General features: G+C 37.6%; 1 protein-coding gene across 1 annotated transcript in view; it reads right to left on the reverse strand.

The window, feature by feature from the left end:
• The window catches only part of TIAM1 (TIAM Rac1 associated GEF 1), a 95,519-nt gene extending 86,733 nt beyond the window's left edge, over positions 1-8,786 (reverse strand). The window contains 8 exon segments of the mRNA XM_032220358.1: positions 7,661-7,741; positions 7,743-7,891; positions 7,894-8,172; positions 8,175-8,223; positions 8,226-8,299; positions 8,302-8,403; positions 8,406-8,568; positions 8,673-8,786. Coding sequence (XP_032076249.1) covers positions 7,661-7,741; positions 7,743-7,891; positions 7,894-8,172; positions 8,175-8,223; positions 8,226-8,299; positions 8,302-8,403; positions 8,406-8,568; positions 8,673-8,786 — 1,011 coding nt within the window.
• Between the last annotated feature and the right edge of the window lie 13,065 nt (positions 8,787-21,851).

The following is a 21,851-nucleotide window of genomic DNA, read 5'->3' on the forward strand; positions in this document are numbered from 1 at the left end:
AATCACCTTTAGAGGGCTCAGCAATAGAGATGCTGCAACTGACAGGCATGGCTAGGGGACCTTTGCACAGATACAGTATGTCTTGTATGCCAATTATTCTCATTCCTCAACTGGGAAGCCTTGCACTCACTCATACTTTGGTCACTTTCCAGTTGCCTCACATGAGGTTGGCCTCAAAGACCATCTGGGAATTACAGCTGCTCTAGAATACAACAACTTGTACCACACTGAGTGCCTCTCTGTTTACCCATATTATACTATTGCTCTAGAATACAACAACTTGTACCACACTGAATGCCTCTCTGTTTACCCATATTATACTATTGCTCTAGAATACAACAACTTGTACCACACTGAGTGCCTCTCTGTTTACCCATATTATACTATTGCTCTAGAATGCAACAACTTGTACCACACTGAGTGCCTCTCTGTTTACCCATATTATACTATTGCGGTGTGAGATGCTATGGCTCTTTCTGGGCATACTTCAAACTGTCAGACATCATTTTTAAAGTCCTATATGGCATAGGAAAAGGTTATCTGCAAGACCACCTCTATCTGAGGGTATATGCTTATCCCATATGTCAGATAAAGTAGACATTCTTCAGGTTCCCTCAAATGTTGCCGTCTAATGGGACTTGGGAAGGATGCTTTTTTTATAGCAGTCCCTGTCCTGTGGAATACCCTCCCCCTTGTGTTTGGGAGTCTCCCACCCTCTTAGCTTTTCAGAAAGTCATTAAGAATTGGCTTTTCCATCAGTCATTGAGATAATAAGTTGGACCTCAGGAGACTGAATAGCTGGATAGATGCCTTTGAGTGAGTGAGTGCCATATTTTGCTTGTTTGTTGCTGGATTGTTTTATTGTTGTGTTATTATTGCTATTAACTGACCAGACATATGTTTCACATGATGGGCAAGCATACAAATCAAATAAATAAATAAATAAATAAATAAATAAATAAATAAATAAATAAATAATAAATAAATAATAAATAAATCTGTTAGTGCTTTAATGTCTAATAACTATTTTTAAAATATAATCTTTCAATCTCATTCAATTAACCCTAATTTGGAAATAAATTATTTCAATGGATCTAACTTTCACCAAGTACACTTGGAATTCCATCTGAATCCCAAGTGGCATTATGTTCTAATATTATATCTCAATGTTCAAGCTCTAATTAGTGCTGCTAAATACACATTAATTACCATTATTGAAAACCCAGAGGATTAGTGTACAAAATCTCTTATGCAGGCAAGTCACTAGAAGCACAGACAAATCCCCTTTCAATGTGGGTTATATCTTTAGTTAGGAAGGTTCAAAAACCCATCAAGGGACATTTCATATTGTATTCTTCTAATCTTTATTATTTTTAATAAAATTAGAGTTGGGTCTACCAAGTTAGAAGCAGATTTGTCAACAACTGATGGCTATCTCACAAATCCAATTTACATTTTGCCCTTTTCACAGCTAGATACACAGCTGAAAAACCAATTCTGTGGATATCTCATTCAGAAATGTGAACAGTATGTACTTACTTGAAACATTTTTAACATTCTTTTATACTATATGACAATTTGCTCCTACTCCCAGTAACAATTTAAAATTTTATTTTGAAATATAGCTATTTATCTTGTAATCACAATAACAACTTAGATATCTGCTCCTATTGTAAGCAGTTATTGCATAAGGAGCTGAGTGTCGACAATGGACATTTGATTGCAGAACAGCAATGCTAGCTGAAAATCAATTTATGGTAATTGTTAAAAAGAAGAATGTAATCATCTACTAAATATATCTTTTTCGGGAGGGTACATATAACGCATGCACACATGCGCGCACGCATGCATGCACACTCACACGCACACAGCAAACTTAGTAATGGCTGCTAAAAATGAAAAACAACTAACTCCATTCTATAACTACAATCCTGTAGCTTTCCTTTTTTAATGAGAAGAAATGGTTGTGGACCCAATCTGAGTCTTTCAGAAAAGAAAAGAAAGGAACTTAGGTCATGAGGTGCTCTCTCATCTTGAAGGTCAGTCCTAGCTGGGGTAGTTTGCATAGGCAGCAGTTTTCAAGAGGTATGAAAGGATGGCAAAAGATCTAGAGATTACTCTGGAATAATAAGAATTTGGTTTTGAAAAGGAAAGGATCAGAAAGAAGCTTAGAACCTGGCTATCCAAAGGAACATTATGTTAAGGGAAAGAACACTATTGAAAAGCTGGCTTCCTTTAGAGCTTTTATGCCAATTCAAGATGCAAAATCTAATATCTACTCCCCCTCTCCAGGGGATCTTTGTCAGGCTGAATTCTTAAGTGCTTTGTAGTTACCCTTACCCCAATATTTTAAATGTTAATCACTTGCATCCATTCACATTCAGAGTGCTCAAAAAGCACTCCAGTTCTCAAAATCTATAGTCATGTTTAACCTAAAATTAAGAAAACTAAATACTTTTTTAAAATTTTAGTCACAAGGATTTTTTATATCCCTGTATTTACTTTCAGTGAAATTAGGAACTGGGTTGGTATAATTTGTAAAGGTTATTTGCAGCACTTCAACTGAATTTCTATTTTAGAAGCAAGTTTGACTCATAGATGATCTACCTCACAGATTCGGAATATGATGGATCAGTTTTTCTCCATCTGAAGAAAATATGAAAATAATATGTAGGTATAATCATTCTGAGGAAAGCTAGGACTTTAAGTCATACCTTTATTTATTACATTTCTGTAGCTTAGAGCAAAGGGAAATGTCAGTGCATTCAGATTTGTAGGTCTGTTTTCTTTTTTCTAGAATAAACTGCAAAGTATCAGCAGAACAGCATATTAGAACAGCCAGAATTGAAAGACAAGCTTAAGAATAAAGATCTACTGAAAGCGCATCACAGAATAAGTGTCTACTGAAATTAGATGTCATTTTGACATATATAATTTTAGTCAATGTAGAGAAACAAATCTGGTTTGAACTGTTTCATATTATTCCCAATGGATAACATTCAAGATTCAAAATGAAACTCAGATGTTATTCTGTGTTCTTTGTTTTAAAAAAGACTGTATAAAACATGCTTCAAGACTAGTTCTTTTTTTAATTTTTATGTTCTGTGTTGGACGTCTTTTGTGATAGTAGTAAAAAGCATTTATTTCAGAAATAAGCTTTTGGAGTTCTGAGACTGTTCTTTCAATGCCAACAAAATGGTTGCTATGAGGAAACTCGGTTGATTGATTCTGGCCTATCATAAAAGATAACTTTATCAGAAGGCAAACTGCTAAAGATACAGGTTCCTTTCTAGAGCAGCAATGACAACAGGAGGAGAACAAAAGAAGCCAGAGTGATGCAAGCAGCATCATGATATTGTAACACAAGCCACTGCCCCTCTTCTACATTATAATGCCATTGGCCATAACGGAAGGATATTTCTCCAGACCCACTGGTATGCTCCACTCTATCCTCCAGTTTGTTTGTTTTTCTGACCGAACAGATACACCTCTACAGAAAGCATTGGGCTGCAGTCGTTCATTATTATTATTTTTTTAAATGTCCATGGGGCATATGTAGATTTAAGGCAATTCAGATTTTCTTTTTAAAATGTTAAAAGCTGGCACCATGTTTTGCAGTATGTTCCTTCTATTTTTAAGTAAAAAGTATTTTTAAAAAATTAATCCAAAGGGAAGATAGCCGAGCAGACACCAAGGTAGATATCTCTAAGGACTTCTCAGCTTGTTTCCGATCTTTAACCAGACCTTTGATTTGTCCTGGATAAATAACCTCAAAAAGAAAATAAAGGTTGATATGATTTTTTTAAGCTATAGAACTTCTGCTGTGAAAACAACAGCATCTGTTTCCAAAATGTCATAGTTATATATAGAAGCAGCACATCTTCTTAGATGAAGCACAGGCAACAAATCCAGAAACCCACCTCCAGTTGCCTCAGTGTCAATGGAGACATGTGTTCCCTCCCTCCTGTCCAAATTCTCTGTTTGTTTAGACTTATTTTCATTACTCGGTGGGCTTCTCTATCTAATGCATTCTCTTTGCAGATTCCAAACACTTTGCAGGATGTTCAAAACTCTTAAACTGAATGCACTTAGGAGAGCTGCCTTGCCAAAGGATCTGGGCGCCAATTCAAAGAATTCTCACCCCACTACCCTACCACCATTTTATCTTTATATACAGAATTTCTCCTTTTCTGAATCGTAAGATGCAGTCTATATTCCCTGTCACATATGGTTAGTTTGGTAATATTCAAGCCAAGGCAGATGACTTGATAACTGTATGGGCAAATGCCATCTCAATTTGTCTCCATTAATAATCCATGGCCCTTCTAAGAATATTTCAGTAATCTCCATGATATATATATATATATATATAAAATATTTTTACAACCCCTGGTAAGCCCCAATTATGGGAAGAAGCTAACTGCTTCCATCATCTGTCAATCGGCTCGTCCACAAGAGTCCATCACGACACAAACCCAATATTTTTACTGTTGCCTTTGTTATATTTGTGTTTTTTTTTATTTGTGCTGATAATTATTTATGTATCAGCACAAATTAAAAAAACATATATATATATATTATATATATCACACCACACACACACACACACACACCTACCTACCTACCTACCTACCTACCTACCTACCTACCTACATACATACATACATAACATACATACATACATAGTCTTCCCTTTCCCTCTCCTATGCTAAACGTAAATAGTTTTCCAATGCATAGCAAAGTATGGGAATTTCTGCTTACTGATAGTTGCCTCAAGAAAAAAAACTAGCATTTATTTGCTTTAGACTGATTTTTCTTTCTCAGGCATGGTACCTCTTAACTATTCTTAGCAAATGTACCTACATACTGAAATAACTGGAAGGTATTGCTTTTTGTCTAGTTTTCTCCATATCTAGCTTTTATAGCCATATAATCACTGCAGTTAAAACTTTGCTTTAACTATTCCTGTATTTTGGTTGTAATAGTATTGTTATCCTTCTGATCTTGTCTAAATCGTGTATTAGCTTTCTCTCTAGCCTTATATAATCTTCTACTGACTTTCCGAGATTGTTCTATTGGTTCCAGGATAAAAAAATTCTACACTTTCCTATAAATTGTAAGTTCACTAAGTGCCAGACTTCATGCCCGGTTTCAGCAATAAATTTTCCACACTAAAAGACTAAGGAATTCATTAAAGGCAAAGCACCATAGGAGCAACCTGACCAATGAATGCTTTACAGCAAACAAAATAGAACCATAGTGGTATGCTTGTAGTTAATAGATCACCATTATCTTCTTAATATTTAATGCTAAACAAGATTGTTCCCCTTGTTTTTACTTTAATAATCGAATTTCTAGCTTTCTAAGCTTTCAGTTAATAAAGTGGCAACCTTTGCAGATCTCAGTTGTTAATGGTTTGGTGTTTAATATTGAGTCCAGGAAGCATCTCTCCAGAGTTACCACTTCATATTTGTTGTGTAAATTATAGACCTATAGAATAAAAACACTCCTTGTCTCATTTTCCCCTCCCTATTCCAAATCATTTTTAAATTTTCTCGTGAACATTTTATTGTTCTTCCCCAGTAACTATCTCCAACTGTTTTCTGCTCATCTGGCACATTGCAGCAGAGTGGGGAGGCTCCAGGACCTTTTAATCAATGATGCCATCTATGGGAAGGAAGTATGCCTTATGGGTCTGTATCAACTCCACCCTCTGGAACAGTATTCCCTCAGAGATACAGACAGAGCTCTCTCTCCTAGTGTTCTGAAAAGCACTTAAGTCCTAGTTTTGGTCTCAGGACTGTGGTTGTTATTGTTGGTGAGGATCTTGGTTTAGGCTGTTTGATTGTTTGGACCATTTTAGTCTTGGTTGCCAAGGGGTTGTTGTGTTTTTAATGCATTCTATTATTTCATATTTATTTGTAAACTACCCAGAGTCTATGGCTGTGAACTATAATAAATTTATAAATAATGCATGTAAATAATAATAATGAACAGAGGAGAAGAACACCTATGCCTGATTCCTTTGGCACCTAAACTATAACTAATGTTATAGCCATGTCTATACTATTCTCCTGGCAACAACACAAAAGTGGTTTTGCCTTCTTCCATGTTTGATTCTGCAGATCCATTTCCTAAGTTTGTTGGCTTCCCCTCGCACTGCAAAGTCCCCCCTGGCCCTCAACTGATTGTTAATTCGTGAGCTTCATACTACTCTTTTTTGATCAAGTTTGCATGATGACCCCCACCAACGGTACTCTCAGCTCATGATCCTGCCACTATATCACAGGGCCATTGAATCCTTCCCACTATATCAAGGTTGAAAATATAAGAAAATCAGAATACTAGGAAATTATATCTATTCTGTTTCACTCCACTGACTACATTTCACATCAAATGTTGAAGGAAAGCAATTAAGAGATTACTGAAGAACATTATACTAAGATTATCATAGCACTTATTCCTTAAATCTGTACTCTGCAAAGGATATTTTCAGAAACATTCCAATTGGAAAAGTTGCATAAATTGCATGGGATATCATTTTTTTCATTTTTTAAGCCCTTGGTTCATATACCATTTCAGTCCAAAACATTGAAAAATGTAAATTCAAAGCAAAACACAAATGCATATTTCAAATGACTATTTCTAAAAATGTTAACCTGTCAAGGTAAAAGGAATAAAAATTATTAAAAATGGAAGAAAGCTCTATGTTTCTCTTCTTCACCAATCATATTGTTTACAAAAGCTTCAAAAAAAACTTTTCTTTTACATTTGACTATTAATTCATATTGCATCTCTAGAATAAGAATGAATTCTCAGACTGCTTCCATTAATCAAATGTAGATGCATAATCAGTTTAAAAGTAAGTTGACTGAAAGCTTAATCGTTTGCAAGGAAAAATAGAAGTTCATCAGGAAGTGGCTGCTGGAAATCTTATCAGGCAATCTCATATAATACTTCTGATTAAAAAAACAAGATTGTTTGATTTTTGTAATAATCAGCTTTGATTGAGTGTACTTCTATATTGTTTCATTTCCCTATCAAGTATATTTATTTTTAAACCAATTTTTAAGAAATACAACAGATAGCATGGGTAGCAACACTATTTCCTGTGTAATAGAGTAAATTTATTTTTTAGTAGAAGGAGGAAAATTTTCTTCTTCCACATAGTAGTAAAATACAAACATCATGGCTGTGTATATACTGATAATTAAGCAGTTGATTTTTTTTCACCATTCATAAATTTTTCATGGAGTGAAAACTGCACTTCCTTTGAACGAGCCAACATTAAATACCTTCTACATGTGTTGGACATACCTTTGGCCAACCCAGTTGAGAAATTTGGGACTTAATTGCAGTATATCTGAAAAATTCTAGTTTGGGAATTGCTATTCTCTACGATTAGCTTAAGTTCAATTACCATCAGGAATGTTTTGAGAGTCCTATTCTCAGGAAAAGTTTTAATGTAAGATAAGAAATGTTGGAAAACAAGTTCTCTTTTAAACAAAGGAATGCTTCAGTTCTGTCAATACCTATATTGCCCTTTATTACCTATTAAAGGGATCTGAAACTAAACAGAACTTACCTGAGTTATCTAAGTAAAAGGTGTTATCAGCCACCTGCTATTTATCTATGTTGAAAGAATATATGGGCTTCCTACCTGTGTTGTTTTTGCTCGTCTGCCATGCATACTGTTGCTGTGGTTCATTTTGATGTGACTGAGTCCTTCAGAAAGGCAATGAGGATTTTCGACAGGGAAGTGTGTTGTAAGTACTATAAGACGACACATTATCCACTGTGTTTGGTGACATTTTGTGAGGTTTCCATATCTGGGATATGAGACCCTATATTCCGACAATACCTCCTAGCCTGTTACGTGGTCCACCGTTATTGTAACAGTTGAACTTTTAGGAGAATACAAGTCACTCATGGAATTGGCACGCTGGCATGTGACCAAGGGTTGACGACTATTACTAGGTTCTCTCCCTGGAGTCTCCTCGCCATCCTTTTCTTCAGGAGATCCTAGGATTTCTTCATTGCTTGTCAAATGTTCTTGACTAAGATCAGACAGAGAAAATTCCAAACTGTCCTCCCGCCAGATATCTGCAGACTTTGAACGTTTTTTCTTGAAAGTCATAGGCTCCAAAAATGTGGTCCCATTTGTTGAATAGAATGTTGCCTACCACCTACTTCAGACAAATATGTTGACTCGTCTCTGTAGAGGTCTTCCAACCTTCTGAATCTGGCATGCTTTGTACCGAGGCTGCCATAAGAGCTGAACTGCTATCCATGCTTGGGTAACAGAAGAATCAGTGTGGTAAGAAAATGGCCTCAAGCCCATATCCATTCTGTCCCCCCAGATTGGGCTTCCAAAATCCCCTAAATTGGATTCTTGAGTAAAGACTCCAAACAATTGTCTGCTAATGATTGAGGGATGCTGGGAGTACTGCTGGATCTTGTGCTTACTTCTGAGTTTCTGTGAATAATTTTTCCTGAGGATGCATGTCTGGTCCGGCGTACTGTTTTGTTTGAAAGGCGAAGAGAACGTGATGTATGCTTTCGGCTCAACTAGCATGTTTCTCACCATAAATTGATGCTGCTCACACTTTGGCTCTCTTGCATTTCCCATTGTTTTTAATACCTGCAAGATTGCAAAACATAATTATTAGAACCTGAATATACAATGGTGCTTGATCTAACTCTATAAACTTTAAAATGTTACTTTTTCCTTTCTTTAAAGTCTGAAATATGTTCTTGTGAATCGCTTGCAAATAGGTAACCTGCATATCTTCGTCTACATAGATATAATTATAAACTTCTTTTCTTCCTGAAAAGTAATTATTACTTTGACCAAAGTGATTGTAATAATTAATTAGGATAATGCATTTTCCTACAGTATTGCTTAATCTCCTTTTGCATGTTAGTATGATTCTATATGACGTGCCTTCTTATTATTCCCTATTTATTTCAAGCAAGTTTAGAGTTACATATGACATTTTTACATTATTTCTTAGCAGATGATCAACAGTTATTTTAATTTGCACCATAAATAAAAGCTGCAATGTTTAGCTTGGTTGAACATAATTAAGGTTATATTGGTTCCATTTTTTAACATTTAAAAGCAAGGTATAAACACAATTGTTGGGAAAATCTGAAATAATAAAAAAGAATAGCTTTACTAGATGCAACCCAAATATTATGTACAAGCTACAAGCATCTTTTAAGCAGTAAAATGTGACTATATCTTACCTAAAAAAGTGAGGCATTACATCCCAAGTCTGTTGGGATAACCCAGACCTGCCAAAAGGCAAAACCTACCCTTATTGAATGAGGCTTGGCATCAGGCAGTAGATTTTAGTAGTGTGTGTAAGCACAACTTGCTTCTTCCCACTCTTCTCTACTCACTCCATGCTTGGCAGAATCAGTAGTCCTTACTCTCTCCTGTCTCTATTGCTAGGCCTACTGATTAGCCTATCAAACTTTCCAAGATCAGGTTGGATAATTGTGTAATCCAGTAGGTCACCCAAATGTAGACTTAGACCAACTTTATTGTCACTTCGAATGTATACTCATCAGCATACATTAAAATGAAATTTCGATGCCTATAACTCTCAAAGGGTCCACCACCTCCAATATACACTACATAAACATGACCTAAATAAATAAATAGATAAATAAATAAATAAATAAATAAAAAATTATGCAAATACTTATATATATTATATGACACAGAAAACAACACAGTCTAGTTCGGATGCATACATGTACCAGTACATGATGAGAAAAACAAATCTTGCAAGTTTATCAAATGGATGGCATAGGGAACAAAGCTGTTAAAGAATTGTGTAGTCCCTGCTAGAAATACTTTGAAATATCCTCCCAGGAGGGAGCAACAGAAACAGAACATTAAGCAGGTGTGTGGGGTCTCTAGCAATGCTTTGAGCTCTAAGCACATAGCGCTTATAAGCAGTATCCTGAATTACAGGAAGCGAGCTATAAACTTCTTAGCTGTCCTTACCACTCTCTGATACCTTTCTCTCTGAGGCACTGCAGCCACAAAACCAAACAGTGATGCAGTTTGTTAAAATGCTCTCAATCATGCCTCTGTAAAAAGTGGCCAAAAAGTGGAAGGAGAAAGAGGTGCTCTCTTCATCCAACCCAGGAAATGCAGCGCTGGTTTTCACACCGGTCTATGCTGCTTGACTGATTTCTTATTTCTATATTTCTCCTTTGGCACAGACTGTAGCCTGATATCTAGTTGTCGAATCATTTAGTTGAAATTGTTTGCAGTTAGTTGAGAAGCACCATCTTCTCTTTCAGCAGTAAACCACTAGCCTTGATAAAATTATGTGACAGGTTTTCTCAGCCTAATATCATCCAAATGTATGAATTACAGTCAGTATGGCAAACTTCTGAGAAAAGCTGCCCCAGGCTTTTCTTTCTGACAAAGTTTATGAATGGTGGAGAGAATAATTCCTTCACATGTTTCATACTTTTAAAAGTTTTCTTGAAATGGTATTCCCTTTCCAAACTTCCAAAGTTTAAAAAACAAAAATATATGTCTTGCTAATTAACAATTGAGAACAATTGAGGGCAAAGAAGAATGGGACGACAGAGAATGAGGTGGTTGGGTGGAGTCACCGAAGCAGTGGGAGTGAGTTTGAATAGACTCCAGAGGATGGTAGAGGACAGGAAGGCCTGGAGGCACATTGTCCATGGGGCCGCAATGGTGTCGGACACGACTGTGCAACTACTAACACTAACAACAACATTTAACAATCTTAAACAGAAGCATGAAAGTTTGTGCTTCTGTTTAAGATTGTTTTAAAGATTATTATCGCTAATTTGTATCAAAGAATGTGTGCATGTGTCTCTCAGCTGCAATTACTAAGATCTGAGATAATTCTAGGTCACCATTTCAGAAATTCCACAGTGTTCAATTATCCCAAGGTAAGTGTGTTTAGAGGATTAGTCTTCACTCATTTTCTATATTGAATTAGGGAAGAAACAAAAAGATAAAATTTGAGAACTACCAGGCATTGTTTTTTTCAATAGCCACCATTTCACTTTGGTTTTTCAAATCTGTAAAAATCTGTTCTGTGACAGATCACTCTCAAGAAAATGAGATCATAGTGTGAGAAAAAGCATGAAGAAGTTTTAGAAGTTACTCATTCTAGACTGATTGAATACAGAAACTCCATCCCTAGACATGTCAAAACTTGCTCTCAGAAAAACAACTGGAGACAATGTACTGTTCAGTTAAGACCTACCATGAACCATACATAAAATATAACTAAACATAAATGTACAAAATGTTAAAAGGTTCTCTATCCCCCCACCCCACAAAATAATCTTAGGATAACCTATGCTGAATGAAGAATAAAAGCAGCTAAGAGAAAATCGCATTAATGCAAGTAGAAATATATTTGCTACCACAAAGAATCTTAGATAATGGTTTCCTGCGTATTGCTATGTTTGGAAATACAAACAGAGGAAATAAGGAAAATGCTTTAGCCACCAATATCATATGATATAGGACAGTATTCTGACCTAAGCAGCTTCAGTACATTGGAGCTGGTATAGACTCAGTGCCTGTAATGTGCCATAGACGCTGCTCAAATAGCAAAACACATTCTTTAATTTTTAAAGATTTTCTCATCACCACTCAAAGGTTATGGGGACAAAGAAAATGTTACTCCTACTACAGTTTTTGCACTGTTCATTATTTAGAAAGAGGTAAAATACTAGTCAGGCTACATTCTGGCTATGTATTGAGGTCAAACAATTGAAAAAAGCAAAATAAGCAGTGCCGCACACCCACCCACCCTGTCCCAAATTTCAAAGTCTCTCTTAGGCCAATACATTTCCAAGGTGAAACATTTCAATGAAAGGAGGCATATTGCTGTGATATGTTCGTTGGTAAAATAAAGGTAGTAGTCTAAAATAAATGTTGAAGTACAATCTGTTTAGCATAATAGGCTTTTAAAACAAAATAGCCTGTGTAATTTTTTTTTAAAAAGGATGGTGTTTTGGCCTTCCCACTTCCCTGGAGCTTTCACATTCAAAACTCATGAAGGAAAAAAGAATAACTGTTTGCTTTTTGAATCTCAATTCTGCAATTAATGTATTAGGAAACTAACACAGTCCACCCTTTCTCAGTTTTGACCACTCTTCTGTAATAAGGAATATTGGTCTTGTTTTGGTAGTTGTTCTAACACATTCCAGGTGTATGACTTTCAATACTTCAATACTAGATTGATAAATGCTAAAAAGAAATACAATGAAAATACTAGAACAACTTCTTATGTTTGTTCCTACAAACAAAAGATGCCTCCTCTTGAAGATACTACTGCTTCCTTCCTTTCAAATATTTCCTGTTTAAGGATGTAGCTTCCTGGGTGATTCTGAAACTCTCCCTCTCCCATAGGATTGTTCAGTTTATAACTCTGAAGTCCTCAAGGGAAAATGGAACGCACATCTAATCAACATGAACTAATAGTAATATTTAAACTAATAAAATGAATGGTACTTTCTAGATTACAGCTCTTGATTTTATTGCTATGACATCTCAGCTATTTACGTGGTAAATCTTACAGAACAATACACTGATATATTAATTATAAATGAAATCTATTGATTTTCCTAGTTCTTGCTTTCCTAACAAATTGTCTTTTTTACTAAGCATTTTGTTATTGTTTCTTTGTTTCTTATTAACTTACTTGAAATTACAAGCTAAATTAAAATCTCCAAAGTTTTAGCTCTCCTGAATTTACACCATCACCATTAAATGTGAAGTACCTTACAAGACAGCAGATTGCAACTTAAATTAGATTCTGGTGGGAGGCTATTACCATCAGATCCGTACTTCTACAGCAAGCTAAGTTTTAAGACTGTGAAAATGGGAAGAAGGTTCAATAATACAAAACCTTTGTCACCTGAACTAAATGTATTCTCAGCTCCAACTATATATGATAGCAGCAGGCTAATTATTTTAAAGCCAAGTCTGTCTTAATTACTTTCAACAGAGAAAAAACAAAGTGGTTTCCAAGGCTAATAGTGCTAGCGGATACCTTATTTGAAGATTCCGGGACCCTTGTCTAATATCTGAGCCTGTTCTTTCCTTTGATAGTCTGCTGCAAAGCAAAGAGCTACCACTTCTGGAGCTATGGCATAAGACCCTCTATGTACTCTTACCAAATGGAAAAGGTCAGTGACTGCAAACCCATGTTTTCTTTGGAATTGCATTCACTGCCCTTTCCCCTCCAAAAAATGGGCTGGCAAAGTGAAGTAAAGGGAAGTAATGACTGTGTGTGTGTGTGTGTGTGACTTTTTCAATTTATCTTCTAGCAAATCTGTATTTTGTACAAAATGAAAAATCTTCAGAAGTCATATTAAGTTTGTGTTTTTGTGTTGCCTTAATTGTAACAGACTACGTTAATCTTTATTAGCATGCCACAGCAGCAAATATTTCAGTTTTTAATGGTCTGTGGCCATTTATAATCTACTATTTATCCATTAAAGATCAAAACGCATTCTAAATTGGCTGGTAAGCAATTCAAACCTGGAGGAGAAAGTGTGTGCTATCAGTAGTGAGAGGATGGGAAGTGAACAGGTATAATGATAAGGTATGTTCTAATCTCAAAAATTTCATTAGAAAGCTCTCATACAAAAATGCATAGAACCTACATACCTCACCCAACAAGTCCTGAAGCACGGCACTACTCTCTTAGGGAAAAATGTGGAATTTAGATTTCTAACTAAATGAGCAGTTACTGGAGCTGTTGTTATGTTATCACCTGCCATTCAAAGATTTCATTATTGTCTTGTAGGAGCCTGTGAATATATGCCAAAATCCTGGTGGGGAAGAAAAAAGAGAGAAGCAAAACAAAAGTTAACCAGAATGGGTATAAAGTTCCATTTTCATCATTTACATTTATCATTTATGTGCTGATGTTACAAAAGCCACGCTACAGTACGTAATAACTACTTTTCTTTACCTTACCTTTAATTATCATTAAAAATAGTCTAACACAAATGCAAACCTAAAATGGTATCTCTTGGTTTTAAATAGGAGTAAAATGCAAAGATGTGAAGTGAAGAAATGAAGAAGATTCTAATTAGATGGCTTGTCTTTGCTATTTCCACAAATCGCTATATGAAGCAACTCTCACACAGCCCCCTCAATAAGAAAAGAAACAAACCCATTGAAATGCCTTTTACGTTCATGTAAATTTCAGAATCTGCAAGTTGAATTTAAAGGGCAGCACTTGGAGAAACAGGTTTGACTGGCTTCACTTAAATTCATTGCACAATTTAAAAATGACTAACAGTATAGGGTGAAACTGAATGAGACATACATATGACCAGATTTTCCCATACACTTTTACTTTAAAGGCAACATTTACATTTGTAAAAAAATGTTCTCAGTAGAAAAGAATTATCCAAAAATTAAGAGAAGGTGTGATATTTTGATATCATTGTTACCTATTACACTGAAAACACCACCTGTTCCTTAAAGTCTAACAAATGGGCAGATCATTCCTATTTAAATAGTTTCATTAGCATGCCAGTTGCCAACAATCTACAAGGCTAGATTCACAACATTTTGCAAGCCATCCGCCTAGATTTGGCTATTCACTTTATTATTCAGACATTTCATAGACACTGTATATACATGAGGATGATAACAGAAAATATTTGGTACATGTTACTTTGAACCAAATTATTTGGGAACAGAATACTGTAACTGTTTTCCCAGATTATTACACAGATTTGTTCCCTCTAAGACAACCCTCAGGATGCAATGATTCCACAAATCAGAGTTTGCCATTATGTGACAGAGGGGTGGTCTTAGATGGCCTTCTATCCTTCCTGTGACTCTTTTTTTCTCAATGAAATACTAATTTACAAGGAAGTTGAAAATAATTAAAAGTTTCAAGTATAAATGACAGGATATGATTTGACAAAAAGCGGGAACATGTGAGAAAGAACGAAATCACCAGGACACAACCAAATTAAAGGATTTGTTGCAGGATCCAATCTGAGTTTGTCATTGGGACCAAAGGTTTATTCTTCAAAGTTTTGGACTAGTGCTGGAGCCCATCATCAGGGAACTTCTCTCATGTATGTGCATATTCTGGAGAGAAGTTCCCTGATGATGGGCTCCAGCCCAAAAGCTTGGAAGAAAAAACTTTGATCTGAGTGACCGACTCAAATTGGATCCTGCAACATTATCCTAAGACACACATATTTACCTTCATTTGCTAAATGTTTGTGTCTGAAACTAGCTATTATTTCAACTCTATACCAAATCTTACTGACTTCAATTTGTGCATCATGCATTACTGTGGAGACCTAAGACCATAGCCTTAAATTACAACATTTTGTTGAACAACTTTCTGTGATTATTTGGGCCATCCCCTAAATGCAGTGACAATAATTATTGGGTCATGCTGGTTCAAGGCACTATAATCTCACCACTTCACATTCTATTATTACCCCTAAAGTCAACTACTGTCCACGTACTTTATGTGGGCTACTTTTGAAGACTACTTGGAAGTTGCAGTTGACATCTGCCTCTAAATGCTTATATCCAGAGACAACTATTACTCAATTGCAATCAGTATTTAGCATTCAATTAAGTATGCCTGAAAAAAGCCCATGCTCAAAATCTAAACTTTTATGAACTCATCACTGTGGGATACAAAAGGTCCTACTTCACAAGCCAACGCGTATCTCTTCATCTCAGCTAATTAAAGGGCTCTTAAAGAAATGCTAAATTTGAACTATAACAGTTATTAACAAGAAAGATCACTCAAAGCTAAGCACTTCTGGTTTCTCAACCTCAAAAAATGGATAAGAAAAAAACTGTTCCCAAGAGGAACAAAGTAAACCCACTGGAGAAACATACCAATTAGACCAAACAGCTGAGTTCCTAGGAAAGATTAATATGTTTATATGGCATTTGACCATTTCACTCAGCTGAGGACACGTGCTCAGGTGCTGTGCTTAGATTTGCCCAGACCAACCCTAGGAACAGAGACTCCTTTCTAGAAGCATGCATAGTAATTTATTTCTAGGCATCAGTTTACAATACCATAGACGCCTTTTAATCTATCCATTTATAAGGCAGTCTTTATTAATATGGAGTGGAGGATTAGCCACAAAAGCCCTTTTTCTTCCTTAACCAGTTACTCAGAAACTAGAGCACTGCACATAGAAAGTGAGACTACTGTGTTCCTTTTCCTATCTAACCTCTCATAAACAGAAAGCTGGGACGTCAAACAAATTTACAAACTACAATAGGTAGGCAATTATGCAAAGGCTTAGCCCCAAAACAGCCTAATGTTTGAACTGAGCTAATCAACCTAAATTCCAAATCAAAAATGGCATTAACTAAAAGCAAAGTCAAATATATCAAGGTTAGCAGGATTTCAGGCAGCTATTTAATGAAGTACATCAAAGATGAACCCAGCTCTGACTCACATCCAGATGGTAAGCTTTAGGTCCAGATTCACATCTCTGTTCTAATCATGCTGGACAGCATTCACTCAGCTCAGAATGTCAGTGTATTCCAGGAGCACAGGAACTGTCCAATCTCGCATTCCTGATATATTTTAGCTCTCTGGCATCTCACCTGGAGTGATGACTTGGAGGATGCTCTGAGAAGTTCCAATCAGAGCTGGGCCTACAAGTCTTTTGTTAATGGAGTTCAAACCTTCCAGCCTAGTCATCTTGGACCATTGCTTATCGATTTTGTTCTCCAAGATCTTCCTTGATCTTCCCCATCGTCTGAGCATGAGGAAGGGGCTATGACACAGAATCCAAAGGCAGATTTGGATAGTTTGCTAGTATTTCTTCTTTCAGCCAATCAAGCAAGTCCTTTAATGAAAGGGTTATGTTGGGTATGTGGATTATACCAACTAAGTACACACAATATTACTTGTATCTGTAAAATTCATCCCTAACCACTGTACATGACAGCTCACTTTGCCTTCTAATTTTATTTATTATTAAACTGGCAAACAATAGGAATTATATGGCATTGGGTAAGTAGTTTTTCCCTTTGTTTCCTTTTTCCCCTTCCTCCTAATTACTGGCAATATAGGAATGTCCCTGCTCTCTCTTTCCTCACCCTTGTCTCTCTTTACAACTCTGAAACTGTTGGGTCCCCTGATTTTTTTTTATTATTATTATTTAATTGCCTTGTTTGGGTTTTGCTCATGATTTAGAGCATGGAAAAAGTGATATTCAGATATTTCAAAAATGTAATCATCTTGCAATCTATCTCATGCAATGTATTGTCCTTATCATCATCATTGGACCTGAGTTCAGATTATCACCAGGCAAAAAAGTGCTATTCGAGATTACTTTTATGTTGATTTCAAAATGTAGGTGTGATGCTACCACAGTATGCTTATTTCTGAGGACATTTGTGTAGTATATTACATTCCAGAAACAATCCTATGGTTGGAATATATGGTTAAGAATCTTGAGCTTACAATATGCAAAGAGAATCAAAGTACATTCATAGCAAATACATTTTGCAAACTATAGCTGATATAAATCTGATTTAATGTCCACGTCCAAAGGAGGAACTTTTCACAGGAGTTTTTATAACTCCCCACTCCATAAATATATTGCAGTAACAAGTAGATATTCTGAAAGAATAAGTGGAAAGATTCCCCCCCCCCCTCTCTCTCTCAAGCAGCTATCGTTCTCAGGCATATTTGTCTAATCATGGAACATTCGCAAACAAAGCTGCAGATAAAACTGTCAAATAAATGATTCATCCCAGTATGAAGATCAATCCTACACAAAACTATAAATAGAAAGTTAATTATCCCTCCCCAAAGACCTTGTATCTCTATGTAACTGACATGTCACATCCTCCAAACAACAATAAAATCAGCAAATGAGAAATAGGAATTAATAATCTAAAAAAGGAGGAGTTTGGAATAGCCCATATGCATTACAATACTAAGGTCATTAGGCAGCCTTCTTCAACCTGATGACTTACGGACATTTTGACCTCCAATTCACAGAATCCACAGTCAGAATAGACAATTGGAATAAAACACACAGCAGACACAAGGATGGAGCTCTGCAGGATTAAGGGAAAAGCACTAGAGATATTTTTCTCATCACTAGTTCATATCTGCTACTTTAGATAGAATGACCATCAATAGCCTTTGACGTGCTAACACAGTAGGGTACAATGAAGAGTGATATAATTAAATGATACCACTGGCTCTACAGTTGTTCAATAATTATAACAACTGTGTGGGGGGGGGGCTCTTTTTATTGTGTAAATATAATTCTTGATACATTGTTATTTCAGTACAATTATATTTATATAATATACTTTAAGTTATTAGCATTCCATTGTTTAGGTACCAAAGTGCGGTGTGGTAGCCTAGTGATGAAGTTGTTCTCCTTCCATTCAGAAGGTTGAGAGTCCAAACCTAGATACTGGCACATGTTTCTCTCCTAAGGCACAAAGAAAAAATATCTGCTGCAACCTCCACGTAGGCATCATGAAAGACATCCAGCCAGTAAATGCTCAGCTCCACCCAGCTCCACCCAGTAACCTGACTCTATCCTGAATCTCATCCAGCTGCCTTGTTTAGGGTAACCTAAGCACTCAGATTCGGGCAGACCTGGACTCCACTTGGGCAGTACCAGAGGAGATGCCGACGGAGAGTCTTGATCAGATTTCCTGGAATGAGTTCGAGCTTGTCACCCCTGAGGAAGTGGACAAGGCCATGGGAGCGATGAGTGCCTCCACCTGTTTACTGGATCCGTGCCCCTCCTGGCTGGTCTCGACCAGCAAGGAGGTAACACGAGGCTGGCTCCAGATGATTATGAACGCGTCCTTACAGGAGGGATCTTTCCCGCAACCTTTGAAGGAAGAGGTGGTAAGACCCCTCCTTAAGAAGCCTTCTCTGGACCCAGCTATTCTTAAGAACTACCGTCCTGCTCCAACCTTCCTTTTTTGGGGAAGGTTGTCGAGAAGGTGGTGGCCCTTCAACTCTGATGGACCTTGGATGAAGCAGATTACCTAGATTCCTTTCAGTCTGGTTTCAGGCCTGGGTACAGCATCAAAACCGCTTTGGTCGCACTGACCGATGATCTCTGGCGGCCAGGGATGGGGGACATTCCTCTATCCTGGTGCTCCTTGACCTCTCAGCGGCCTTCGATACCATCGACCATGGTATCCTTCTGCGACGGCTGGAAGAGGTGGGAGTGGGAGGCACCGTTTTACAGTGGTTCTCCTCTTACCTCTCCAACAGGTGGCAGTCGGTGTTGGTTGGGGGGCAAAGGTCAACCCCCTAGGCCCCTTAAATATGGTGTGCTGCATGGTTTGGTCCTGTCCCCCCTCCTAGTTAATATCTACATGAAGCTGCTGGGTGAGATCATTCGTCAGCACGGGGTTAAATACCATCAATATGCGGACGATACACAATTGTATCTCTCCTCCCCGTGCCAGCTCAGTGTAGCGGTGGACGTGATGTGCCGATGCCTGGAAGCTGTCAGGATCTGGATGGGAGTGAACAAACTTGCACTCAATCCTGACAAGACCAAGTGGCTGGTGATGCTGCCCCCGAAGGACAGTCCAGATAGTCCATCCTTAACCCTGAGGAGTGAGAATTTACACCCCTCAGAGAGGGCCCGCAACTTGGGGGTCCTCTTGGATTCACAGCTGACATTGGAACACCATCTGTCGGCTGTGACCAGGGGGGCCTTTGCCCAGGTTCGCCTGGTGTATCAGTTGCGGCCCTATTTGGATCGGGAGGCACTTCAAACGGTCACTCATGCCCTCATCACCTCAAGACTAGACTACTGTAATGCGCTCTACATGGGGCTGCCCCTGAAAAGCATTCGGAGACTACAATTAGTCCAGAACGCAGTCGCGTGAGCGATATTGGGTGTACCAAGATACACCCACGTTACACCTATCCTCCGTGAGCTGCACTGGCTTCCTATTGGTCTCCGATCGCAATTCAAGGTGCTGGTCATTACCTTTAAAGCCCTACATGGCTTAGGACCGGGATACCTGTGAGACCGCCTACTGCCGCATACCTCCCAACAGCCGGTGAGATCGCACAGAGTGGGCCTCCTTCAAGTGCCGTCAGCCAGGCAGTGTCGGCTGGTGGCTCCCCAGAGAAGGGCCTTCTCTGTGGCCGCTCCGACCCTATGGAATGAACTACCCCCAGAGATCCAGACCTTACCCACTCTCATGGCCTTCCGAAAAGCCGTTAAAACCTGGCTATTCCGGCAGGCCTGGGGCTGTTGACCTCAGTACTGAGGTACAGCCCCGATCAGATTGGGTGCATGGTGATGTTTTAAAATGTTTTCTTTTACTTTTTTACTAATTACTTCTTTTGTTGTGTAAGACACCCGGAGTCCTTCGGGATTGGGTGGCCTATAAATCCATTTAATAATAATAATAATAATAATAATAATAATAATAATAATAACAACTCCGCCGTTGCCGGTCCCAAGCCCGGATGAGAAAGGAGGAAGGTTGGGAACAGGTTAGCATCTGGTCCCGTAAAAAAACCCCCGCCAACCCATACAATATGGTGAAAAAAACAAATAAGAATTCCATACCGCATCGGTCGTCGCGCGGGTTAACAAGGGCCGCGGTGGATGTTGGGGTCCCTGGACATCCGTCGACAAGTGGGCTACAAGTGGACCAGCCAACAAAACGACAAAAATATAGTGCAGATGAAAACCGTGCCATAATGGCCTGTTACTACAACTCAGAGCCAGAAAAAAGAGGCTATTTAAAGCGAATGTATGAATTATGGAAACAACAATATCCAGATTCAAATGTTAGTGAACAACGACTAGCAGATCAAAGGCGATTTATTATACGGAATAAAGTGTTTAGTGAAGTTGAACATGAGGAAATTCAGGCAAATTGCAAAACCCAAAAAACAATATCACAAGCGGAAATAACTGATACTCAAGACACAACTAAAGACACTATAGTAGAACTCCCAGAAGAAGCTCTCGGGGAGGAAATAACATCACCACCACTAGAACCAGTTATCACTGAACCAACTGATGAACTAACTCAAAAACAAAAAGAATTGAAGGATAAGATCATGGAGCATTTTCTGCTTAATGAGGAAAGGCAACGTTTACCATCACTAAAAACTGTGCCTAAGAAAATTTTGGCCCCTATCATGAAAATGGTTAATGCAGTGTTTTCAACAATTGAACCGGGATCCATCTTGGAAACAAACCAGTTAATGTACAGCGCAGCTGTAATAGTCACTAATGAACTAGGCATTAAAATTAAAGTACCTAGTCACACAACAGAAAAAGCATCAAAGCCAAAGTGGAAAATCCGTTTAGAACAAAAAATCAAAAAATTAAGGGCAGATGCTAGTAACTTAAAGAACATGCATGAGCAACGGCTTAAAAACAACAAAATCATAGATCGGCTAATCAGACGATATAGATTGGATACAAGAAACATCAATGAAGCTGTAGATATTGTAAAACAGCAGATAACAGCAACAGCTAGAAAAATTGAAAGATATGAGGCACGAATCATCCAATATAAACAAAATCAGCAATTTCGATCAGACCAACGGCGTTTTATCAAAGTCTTAATGTGAATGGTGACACCAAAAGTGAAAAACCAGAAAAACAGGCCACAGTTGAATTCTGGAAAGAATTGTGGGAAAATGCAAAGGACTACAACAAGGAAGCAAAGTGGATACATGACTTTGAGAAAAGCATTGGCAACAAGCAAATGCAAGTATTAGAAATAACAACTGAGATGGTCAAAAATCGAGTTAAAAAGGTAAAGAATTGGACATCACCTGGAAAGGACC

This window comes from Thamnophis elegans, chromosome 6 (genome assembly GCF_009769535.1).
Source record: "Thamnophis elegans isolate rThaEle1 chromosome 6, rThaEle1.pri, whole genome shotgun sequence".
NCBI lineage: Eukaryota > Metazoa > Chordata > Lepidosauria > Squamata > Colubridae > Thamnophis > Thamnophis elegans.